At 42.3% G+C, this 12,048-nt stretch overlaps 1 protein-coding gene across 1 annotated transcript in view; it reads right to left on the bottom strand.

Annotated features, from left to right (window-relative positions):
• Positions 1–10,543: 10,543 nt before the first annotated feature.
• The window catches only part of fer1l4 (fer-1 like family member 4), a gene marked incomplete at its 5' end in the record, with an annotated part of 29,945 nt that continues 28,440 nt past the window's right edge, over positions 10,544–12,048 (bottom strand). The window contains 3 exons of the mRNA XM_071513274.1: positions 10,544–10,724; positions 10,948–11,048; positions 11,988–12,048. The exon at positions 11,988–12,048 is cut by the window's right edge and continues 238 nt beyond it. Of these exons, the coding sequence (XP_071369375.1) occupies positions 10,544–10,724; positions 10,948–11,048; positions 11,988–12,048 (343 nt within the window). The remainder of the gene's footprint in view (positions 10,725–10,947; positions 11,049–11,987) is intronic.

Genomic DNA, 12,048 nt, shown 5'->3' with positions numbered 1-12,048 from the left:
GAGGAGTGCACATCCAACCAGCTATGGTCAAGAGCTGGGTGCTGCAGTAGACTTGAAGAACAAACACAAAAAATAACTCGACACTGTACCTGTGTAATTGCTTTATCCACAAGCTACTACTTACTACCTTGTCTTATTTACAGTTTGTAGGTTTCAAGTGCTGTTAATAGTCAGTGTCCTCAATGCTAATACCCCACTATGCTACCATCTAACCCACTAACATGTCCCTCCACACACTCGCTCTCACACACAGCCAGCATCCCAAAGACTCTCCTGCTCTCTGTCTGCACTCGCTGAGCGGTTTAGGGGCAGTCCTCTGACAAAGTGTGTGATCTCATTGTGATCTCACGCACTCAGTGAGACATACACACACACATACACAAACACGTGCACTCACACACCATCACATGCTCAGGATAATATTCCTGATTCCGCTTTCATTTTGTCTCGAGACCAGCTGACCTCTGCTCTGCTACACTTCAGGCAGAAATGTTTTGTGTGTGTGTGTGTGTGTGTGTGTGTGTGTGTGTGTGTGTGTGTGTGTGTGTGTGTGTGTGTGTCGGGGGGTCGTGGGACGTTTTGCCTGCGGGTGGAAATCCCCCCCCCCCGACACACACACACACACACACACACACACACACACACACACACACACACACACACAGAGAGCATCTTCAGGAAACTCTCTTAAGAAGCTCTCTATTACAACACCCCACCCCCCTTCCCCCTGAGGTCGTTTCCATGGTAAACCCCTCGTCACCATGGCAACATGTCTGTCCACATTATCAGCTGCAGCCATACATACAACCCAACCCCCCCCAACCCCCAACCAGTCAGGTGACAGCATATACTAGGCATGGAGGCCAACAGAGGGTTGAGTTAAGACTAAAGAACCAGTCTACAGTCTACAGTCTAACAGTCTAAAGGCCCATTCACATCTAGAACGATAACTATAAAGATAACTAGAACTAACAAGATTTAAATCGTTAAACGATATTGTTGTAGTGTGAAAGACAGCGTATCATTATAATTTGTAGTTATCTTTATAGCTGTTGCTGTAGGTGTAAATGGGCCTTAACAGTCTACAGTCTACAGTCTACAGTCTACAGTCTAACAGTCTACAGTCTAACAGTCTACAGTCTACAGTCTAACAGTCTACAGTCTACAGTCTAACAGTCTACAGTCTAACAGTCTACAGTCTAACAGTCTAACAGTCTAACAGTCTAACAGTCTACAGTCTAACAGTCTACAGTCTACAGTCTAACAGTCTACAGTCTAACAGTCTACAGTCTAACAGTCTACAGTCTAACAGTCTACAGTCTACAGTCTACAGTCTAACAGTCTAACAGTCTACAGTCTACACTCTAACAGTCTACAGTCTAACAGTCTACAGTCTACAGTCTAACAGTCTACAGTCTACAGTCTAACAGTCTACAGTCTAACAGTCTACAGTCTAACAGTCTAACAGTCTAACAGTCTAACAGTCTACAGTCTAACAGTCTACAGTCTACAGTCTAACAGTCTACAGTCTAACAGTCTACAGTCTAACAGTCTACAGTCTACAGTCTACAGTCTAACAGTCTAACAGTCTACAGTCTAACAGTCTACAGTCTAACAGTCTACAGTCTAACAGTCTACAGTCTACAGTCTACACTCTAACAGTCTACAGTCTAACAGTCTACAGTCTACAGTCTACAGTCTAACAGTCTACAGTCTAACAGTCTACAGTCTACAGTCTAACAGTCTACAGTCTAACAGTCTACAGTCTAACAGTCTACAGTCTAACAGTCTACAGTCGAACAGTCGAACAGTCTACAGTCTAACAGTCTACAGTCTAACAGTCTAACAGTCTACAGTCTAACAGTCTACAGTCTAACAGTCTACAGTCTACAGTCTAACAGTCTACAGTCTACAGTCTAACAGTCTAACAGTCACAGTCTACAGTCTACAGTCTAACAGTCTAACAGTCTACAGTCTAACAGTCTAACAGTCTACAGTCTAACAGTCTACAGTCTAACAGTCTACAGTCTAACAGTCTACAGTCTAACAGTCTACAGTCGAACAGTCGAACAGTCTACAGTCTAACAGTCTACAGTCTAACAGTCTACAGTCTACAGTCTAACAGTCTACAGTCTAACAGTCTACAGTCTAACAGTCTAACAGTCTACAGTCTAACAGTCTAACAGTCTAACAGTCTACAGTCTAACAGTCTACAGTCGAACAGTCTACAGTCTAACAGTCTAACAGTCTACAGTCTACAGTCTAACAGTCTACAGTCTAACAGTCTACAGTCGAACAGTCTAACAGTCTACAGTCTACAGTCTACAGTCTACAGTCTACAGTCTAACAGTCTAACAGTCTACAGTCTAACAGTCTACAGTCTAACAGTCTAACAGTCTAACAGTCTACAGTCTACAGCCTAACAGTCTAACAGTCTACAGTCTAACAGTCTACAGTCTAACAGTCTAACAGTCTACAGTCTAACAGTCTACAGTCCACAGTCTAACAGTCTAACAGTCTACAGTCTACAGTCTAACAGTCTACAGTCTAACAGTCTACAGTCTACAGTCTAACAGTCTAACAGTCTACAGTCTAACAGTCTACAGTCTACAGTCTAACAGTCTACAGTCTACAGTCTAACAGTCTAACAGTCTACAGTCTAACAGTCTACAGTCTAACAGTCTACAGTCTACAGTCTAACAGTCTACAGTCTAACAGTCTACAGTCTACAGTCTAACAGTCTAACAGTCTACAGTCTAACAGTCTACAGTCTAACAGTCTACAGTCTAACAGTCTAACAGTCTACAGTCTACAGTCTAACAGTCTACAGTCTACAGTCTAACAGTCTACAGTCTACAGTCTAACAGTCTACAGTCTAACAGTCTAACAGTCTACAGTCTACAGTCTAACAGTCTACAGTCTACAGTCTAACAGTCTACAGTCTAACAGTCTACAGTCTAACAGTCTAACAGTCTACAGTCTACAGTCTAACAGTCTACAGTCTACAGTCTAACAGTCTAACAGTCTACAGTCTAACAGTCTAACAGTCTACAGTCTAACAGTCTAACAGTCTACACTCTAACAGTCTAACAGTCTACAGTCTAACAGTCTACAGTCTACAGTCTAACAGTCTACAGTCTAACAGTCTAACAGTCTACAGTCTAACAGTCTACAGTCTACAGTCTAACAGTCTAACAGTCTACAGTCTACAGTCTAACAGTCTACAGTCTAACAGTCTAACAGTCTAACAGTCTAACAGTCTACAGTCTAACAGTCTACAGTCTACAGTCTAACAGTCTACAGTCTAACAGTCTAACAGTCTAACAGTCTAACAGTCTACAGTCTAACAGTCTACAGTCTACAGTCTAACAGTCTACAGTCTAACAGTCTACAGTCTAACAGTCTACAGTCTAACAGTCTACAGTCTACAGTCTACAGTCTAACAGTCTAACAGTCTACAGTCTAACAGTCTACAGTCTAACAGTCTACAGTCTAACAGTCTACAGTCTACAGTCTACACTCTAACAGTCTACAGTCTAACAGTCTACAGTCTACAGTCTACAGTCTAACAGTCTACAGTCTAACAGTCTACAGTCTACAGTCTAACAGTCTACAGTCTAACAGTCTACAGTCTAACAGTCTACAGTCTAACAGTCTACAGTCGAACAGTCGAACAGTCTACAGTCTAACAGTCTACAGTCTAACAGTCTAACAGTCTACAGTCTAACAGTCTACAGTCTAACAGTCTACAGTCTACAGTCTAACAGTCTACAGTCTACAGTCTAACAGTCTAACAGTCTACAGTCTACAGTCTACAGTCTAACAGTCTAACAGTCTACAGTCTAACAGTCTACAGTCTAACAGTCTAACAGTCTACAGTCTAACAGTCTACAGTCTAACAGTCTACAGTCTAACAGTCTACAGTCTAACAGTCTACAGTCGAACAGTCGAACAGTCTACAGTCTAACAGTCTACAGTCTAACAGTCTACAGTCTACAGTCTAACAGTCTACAGTCTAACAGTCTACAGTCTAACAGTCTAACAGTCTACAGTCTAACAGTCTAACAGTCTAACAGTCTACAGTCTAACAGTCTACAGTCGAACAGTCTACAGTCTAACAGTCTAACAGTCTACAGTCTACAGTCTAACAGTCTACAGTCTAACAGTCTACAGTCGAACAGTCTAACAGTCTACAGTCTACAGTCTACAGTCTACAGTCTAACAGTCTAACAGTCTACAGTCTAACAGTCTACAGTCTAACAGTCTAACAGTCTAACAGTCTACAGTCTACAGCCTAACAGTCTAACAGTCTACAGTCTAACAGTCTACAGTCTAACAGTCTAACAGTCTACAGTCTACAGTCTAACAGTCTAACAGTCTACAGTCTACAGTCTAACAGTCTACAGTCTAACAGTCTACAGTCTACAGTCTAACAGTCTAACAGTCTACAGTCTAACAGTCTACAGTCTACAGTCTAACAGTCTACAGTCTACAGTCTAACAGTCTAACAGTCTACAGTCTAACAGTCTACAGTCTAACAGTCTACAGTCTACAGTCTAACAGTCTACAGTCTAACAGTCTACAGTCTACAGTCTAACAGTCTACAGTCTACAGTCTAACAGTCTACAGTCTAACAGTCTACAGTCTAACAGTCTAACAGTCTACAGTCTACAGTCTAACAGTCTACAGTCTACAGTCTAACAGTCTAACAGTCTACAGTCTACAGTCTAACAGTCTACAGTCTAACAGTCTAACAGTCTACAGTCTAACAGTCTACAGTCTACAGTCTAACAGTCTACAGTCTAACAGTCTACAGTCTAACAGTCTAACAGTCTACAGTCTACAGTCTAACAGTCTACAGTCTACAGTCTAACAGTCTAACAGTCTACAGTCTAACAGTCTAACAGTCTACAGTCTAACAGTCTAACAGTCTACACTCTAACAGTCTAACAGTCTACAGTCTAACAGTCTACAGTCTACAGTCTAACAGTCTACAGTCTAACAGTCTAACAGTCTACAGTCTAACAGTCTACAGTCTACAGTCTAACAGTCTAACAGTCTACAGTCTACAGTCTAACAGTCTACAGTCTAACAGTCTAACAGTCTAACAGTCTAACAGTCTACAGTCTAACAGTCTACAGTCTACAGTCTAACAGTCTACAGTCTACAGTCTAACAGTCTACAGTCTACAGTCTACAGTCTAACAGTCTAACAGTCTACAGTCTACAGTCTAACAGTCTACAGTCTAACAGTCTAACAGTCTACAGTCTACAGTCTACAGTCTAACAGTCTACAGTCTAACAGTCTACAGTCTACAGTCTACAGTCTAACAGTCTACAGTCTACAGTCTAACAGTCTAACAGTCTAACAGTCTACAGTCTAACAGTCTAACAGTCTAACAGTCTACAGTCTAACAGTCTACAGTCTACAGTCTAACAGTCTACAGTCTAACAGTCTACAGTCTACAGTCTAACAGTCTAACAGTCTAACAGTCTACAGTCTAACAGTCTAACAGTCTACAGTCTAACAGTCTAACAGTCTAACAGTCTACAGTCTAACAGTCTACAGTCTAACAGTCTACAGTCTACAGTCTACAGTCTAACAGTCTACAGTCTAACAGTCTACAGTCTACAGTCTACAGTCTAACAGTCTACAGTCTAACAGTCTACAGTCTACAGTCTACAGTCTAACAGTCTACAGTCTAACAGTCTACAGTCTACAGTCTAATACTAGTTCTGTTAATACTAAAAGTTACTAGTGACTAATTCAGTTTTTGCTAGTCACTTTTACTGCTCATTTTTTGTTTTACTAGCCTTGATTTCATAAATACAATAACTTATTTTATACTTACTTTTAATTTGAAAATTTTATTTGAGGTCTGAGATTTAAATAAAGTCAGAATTCTGAGAATAAAGTCAGAACTCAGATACATTTTTCACATGTGGCCCTAATCCACTTCCATACATTTTACTGAGCACTTCAGTGTAAAAAATAAAGCACACACACACACACACACACACACACACACACTAACCCCTCTGCCTGCCTGTCTCTCCAGATACACCAGGCTTTGTCGCTAACTGATGACATCATCATTAACGTTGAATAGCAATTTGATTCACTGACCCAACAGAACCTGCTCTCTCTCTCTCTCTCTCTCTCTCTCTCTCTCTCTCTGTCTCTCTCTCTCTGTCTCTCTCTCTCTCTCTCTGTCTCTCTCTCTGTCTCTCTCTCTCTCTCTCTCTCTGTCTCTGAACAAAGAGCCTCACACATCAATGGAGGTTTTATCAGACTGCAGGAAAAGAGACAGAGAGCAAGAGAAACTACTACTAGGCTACTAGGCTGCTACTACTACTAGTAGCTAGTACTACTACTAGGCTACTGCTACTACTGAGTACTTCAGTACTGCAGTACTTCACCTCCTCCAGCAGCTGTACTGTGTTCCTGCAGCAGTTCATCCTGGAGGTGAAGGAGGAGGTGGTGGGGGAGCTCCAGTCCTGCTGCACCTCCCACAGGAACTCCTCCACCGACACGCGCTCCGGCATGGCGCTCCGGACCGGGACGGACCGGGACTGACCGGGTCAAATGGTCAAATTCCACACAAAAGATGTTTAAATCCACATAATAATCCACATAATAATAATAATAATAATAATAATGATAATAATAATAATATTAATAATAGGCTAGAGGATTAATCCACCGGTAAAACAGTTTAATTGAAAAGCGTGATTAAATCCACAAATCCAATTAGCTCTGTTTGCACTCTTCCACAGTCCTGGACAAGAAAATAACTGTAATTAAAAAAAAAATGACTTAGGCTAGATTTGCACTAATGAATCCAGCGTAAAACAGCTGAATTCACATGAAATCCAGAATAACAGAAAAACGCCTTTCTCCACACAAAAGGTGATTAAATCCAGCAGGAAAATCCTGAAAGCGCAGATTCCACACAGACTGAGTCCAGAGAGGAAACCAGATCTTTAAAAATATAATAAAATATAAAAACTGATTATTCCACCGGCCGGACAGGTTCATTCACATCTAATCCCATAGTAACGCCCGTTCTTCACACAGTAGAATTCAGCTGACAATAGAAAAATCACCGCAGAGATGAAACCGGACTTTACCGGCCGGGAATAGATTTCTAATAAAATGAAAACTCGCGGTAATAATACCGGCTTCATTAACTGTTTGATCCGGTAAACTAACTGCCGCTTTTCTCTTGTTTTTCTTTTTTATTCAAACCGCATGGAGAGGCGGAACTGAGCTGCGCGTTCACGGCACGGCGGAGCCATCGGGGCCGCGCACTGATGAATGACTGGAACCGTAGAAAAAGAGCTGATAGAACGGAGTGGGAACATAGAGTTAGACTGGACAGAAAAGACACTGCAGCTGGCAAACATACCGGATATTCACACGCACAAACTCAGCGATGCAAAATCTTTTTTTATTGATTTGAAAATGAAGCCAAACAATAAATTACATTTTTACCGTTTTTTCCAGTTCCAGTAATAAGAAACCCGTTTATTAAGATATATATATATATATATAGGCTATATTATAGGCTATATATTAGGCTATTTCTAGGCAGTTGTAGCCAGCTGCCCCAGCAGACCACTTAAATGAAAGAACATCTCCAGGTGCATCATGGGAACCTCATTAATTACATCCAAGACGATTGCCATAGAATTTTGTTCACGTTGCCATGGAGACGAGCATCGTTTCCCATGCGCACGGACCATCAGACTCGGTCCGACCCGGGACGCTCGGCCAGATGATGCTGTTGCCATGGAAACGCGTCGCAGCTGGAACCTGAGTAAAACCAAACCTGCCGACTGACGACTGACTGAATAATATTTGATAAAAGTAATAAATTATTAATACAGGAACTGACTAGATAGTCATATCTGGTCAGTGTGATCAATTATTAAAAGTATGGATCAACAAACTATCAGTCAGAGGAGCTTCAGTCCTGATGCCTGATGGGACGTTTTAGACTTCGCTTCCAAATAAATTTTAGATTTTTCAAATTTTGTTCAAAGTTTTTTTTTATTTTTTTGTCTTTCTTTTTCTCAACATTATAATGATAAAAAACTGACGGATGAAATTTGGTCTCATTAGTGGAGGAAGTGTGACAGGCAGACAGGCAGGCAGACAGACAGACAGACAGGCAGGCAGACAGACAGACAGGCAGACAGACAGACAGACAGGCAGGCAGGCAGACAGACAGACAGACAGACAGACAGACAGACAGGCAGGCAGACAGACAGGCAGGCAGGCAGGCAGACAGACAGACAGACAGACAGACAGACAGGCAGACAGACAGACAGACAGACAGACAGACAGACAGGCAGGCAGGCAGGCAGGCAGACAGACAGACAGACAGACAGACAGACAGACAGACAGGCAGGCAGGCAGGCAGACAGACAGACAGACAGACAGACAGACAGACAGACAGGCAGGCAGACAGGCAGGCAGGCAGGCAGGCAGACAGACAGACAGACAGACAGACAGACAGGCAGGCAGACAGACAGACAGACAGGCAGGCAGACAGACAGACAGACAGACAGACAGACAGACAGGCAGACAGACAGACAGACACAGAGTCAGTGTTGGCTCTGATATTAACATTCATTTATTTATTCAATAACAGCAGATTAACATTCAGAATGATCATTTAGTAATTATAAATTATAATAATTAGTAAACTGGTGCAAATCAAAATATCAGATGAGTCAGTGCAAATCTAAATAGAAAATAGGAAGTTTGGTTCCAAAATGAAAACCTGTCCATCATTTTATGACTGACAGCAAAACATTAAACCAACAGTTTTTAAAACAGCAGGGAATTTTTTAGCCACTTTAGAAATACTGAACAATCAGATTCAGGTCTTGATTTCTGAAGGAAACATGTATAAATATAGTTTTGGAAATTCATTGTTCATACAACAGAAGCAGAACCGCTCTCAGGATCTGAACTGATTCAGTACTCAGGCACATTTTGGCAAAAAACCCAAATATAAGGCAGAAGAGGTTATTGATTAATTTACAATATTCCATGGTTTGATCACACAACAGACAGTAAAGACAGGCTGACTGTTCAGAGTTCATCTTTCTGTCTTGATGTTGATTGTTGACAACTGAGAAAAATATTCATGCTACAGTTTTTTTACCTGATGCTTGAGTTTTTTTTTATCTGATCAGAACCTAAACTCAGTTTACAGACAAACAGCCGTTCAGCCTCTCTGTCCTCGGATCAAAAACTCAGATAAAACATTTTTGGGGTTAAAAAAAAAGTTTCTAATAAATGAAGTAAACAGAGTCTGCAGTGGGGCGCTGCACTGAAACTACAGACTGCTCTTTAAAGGGGAACTAAACCTCAAAGTCAAATCTGTGTAAAGCTTCACATCTAATGGTAAAAATAATGCTACTGAACTGGCCGCCTGCTATTGGCTGATCTTTGGTGCCAGGTGATGATGTCACCACTACACAAAGCAGCAGATTGTGTTGAAAATCATCCTGCAGCTCCACAGAATCAACAATTAGAGAGAGACTCATTTCTGTAACTTATGAGGGAACATTTTTTGGTGACAGTGCTATTAAATCTCCATGGTGCAACATTAGCTAGCAGGTTTACTAGCAAGCTAAGTGAAGTCTTGTTGCTAGCTTCGCATGGAAAGTTCCCCGCTGTGTATCTGGAACTTTCTTAACCAGGAAGTGGTGTCTTGTTAGTATCATAGGGATGCTGGGTAATGTCGTGTGGGACATGTTTGTTTTTTTTTGGCTTTCTGCTTTATTAGACAGTCACAGTAGAGAGAGACAGGAAAGAGAGCGGGGATGAGCTGCAGGTAACGGACCAGGCGGTCGGCTCTCCGGTGACCAGGCTGAGGTCGGGTCGCACGCTTCGAGTCACGAGTCGGGAACACGTCACGACTCGACCATCTGAGTAGTTTGCGTTCACGTTCTTTATGGTCGGAAAACCGGAGAACGTTTCCTCAACTGTCGCCACACACTGCGGCCTTCTAGGCTAACGTTAGCAACGGAGCTAGCGGTAACCTAGCTAGTGAGCGATCTTCAGCTGTTTCAGTGGATCGAATGTGAACACCACAGGAACCTGAACGCCGCAGCTCTGGAGTTATCAAGGAATATCCAAGTCTTTTAAATTTGTACTTGTGCTTCATTTTCTTTATTGTATGAAATTTCTTCTGTTCACATACGACTCCGCGCTCTGTTCAGCCATGTTGGAAAGAGCGATGATGTCACAACTCGGCCAATTCCCGCTGCAGCTACGATCCTGATTTCTCCGACTTAAATCGTCCGACAGAATCAGGTGTTCGTGTGACACTTCATGGTCAGAAACTCCTTCGGACTGAAAATCCAACAGCACTTGAATGCATCATAAGGTGCGGACTGTTTGAATCTCACCCAGGACTTTTGTCTCTCTCTCCCAATCTTTCCTGTCTCTCTCTCTACTTTGAACTGTCAAATGGGGGCGAAAATGCCAAAAAAAAAGGGGTTGACTCCCTGTAGCCCCGCCCCCTTTATCCATTGATGATGAGGGCGGAGATCTGCTGCGGCAGCGTGTAGAGGATGAGGGCGAGGAAGAGCGTGAGGACGGCCAGGATGACCAGAGCGATGATGTACTTCTTATACTTCCTCCAGATGAAGAACACAAAGGTCTTCATCGGGTTGACGAACCAGGAGAAGGTAGTTTTAGGACGACTGGAGGAGGAGAGGAGGAGAGGAGAGGAGGAGAGGAGAGGAGAGAGGAGATGAGAGAGGAGAGGAGAGGAGAGGAGAGGAGAGGAGAGGAGAGGAGGAGAGGAGAGGAGAGGAGAGAGGAGAGGAGGAGAGGAGGAGAGGAGAGGAGATATCCAGTGAGTAGATATATATTTAGATAGTGTGTGTGTGTGTGTGTGTGTGTGTGTGTGTGTGTGTGTCATACTCTGGTTTGTCCAGAGGTTCTGGTTCCTTGCGGGCCCGCCCCACCGGGTTAGACTCCGCCTCCTCTAATGTCACCAGCTGAAGCTCCGCCTCCACCTTCCCCTACACACACACACACACACACACACACACACACACACACAGATGCAGGTATTGATTAGTAACACGGTTAGTATTAGTATCAGGGTTCAGGGTTTAGTACCATCAGCAGTTATTGATCAGTATTAGTATTAGAATTAATAAATAAGTAAAACTTTACCTATATAACACTTTTCAGACAAGAAAAGTGTTTTACGTGATAAAAACAAACATTATAAATAAAAAAAAAGAGCAAATAAAATGTGAGGAGGCAGACTGAAATACAGCTGGTGACAGCGAATCAACAAACAGAGCTGTTCATTGAGACAAAGCTTAAAGCAGTGCAAGCAAACATTTACCTGCCTCAGCAATGAAGAACTAAGATTAAAAGCCAAAGTAAACGATTCGTTTTTTAGTGTTTTTTAAAACAGTCGAGCGAATCAGATGCAGCAGGAAGTAGTACTTCCAGCTCCTGGAAAGGCACAGAAGATTTAATTTTGGCAATATTTCTTAAATGAAAGAAACAGGACTGGATCACAGATTTGACATGGATGTCAAATTTAAAACAGGGGTCAAAGGTGACACCTAAATTTTTAACTGACAAACTGTATATTAATTCCAAGAGGACCAGGGCACTGACTAATCAGCTGTGACTGGAAATTCGGCCTCTGAAAGTTGAGAGCCATTCATCTTTCACGCTGGTCACTCGTGGAGAGCGGCTAGTCTGTTAAGACCTCCGGGTTTAACGGACAAATATCATGTGTGTCGTAACAGTGAGATGAAATGTTGCCAAAGCTGCGGATAATACAGTCCAGGGGAAGAAAATATAGAGAACAGTAGAGGACCGAGGATCGAGCCCTGGGGCACTCCACAGGTCAGACAGATAATTACTGTGTTAGTATTTAGTACCAGTATCAGTATTAGTATCAGTACCAGTATCAGTATTAGTATCAGTATCAGTACCATCAGCAGGTACGTGTTCCCGCTGCTGTCGGTGAACTGGATGTCCTCCAGCTTCATCTTG

Source organism: Centroberyx affinis, unplaced genomic scaffold (assembly GCF_046629955.1).
Source record: "Centroberyx affinis isolate AG114_WGS23_722 - 3 ecotype Tasmania unplaced genomic scaffold, CSIRO-AGI_Caff_v1 ptg006935l_1, whole genome shotgun sequence".
NCBI lineage: Eukaryota > Metazoa > Chordata > Actinopteri > Beryciformes > Berycidae > Centroberyx > Centroberyx affinis.
The sequence above is the reverse complement of the archived record's forward strand: the minus strand, read 5'-3'. Positions and strand labels throughout refer to the sequence as shown.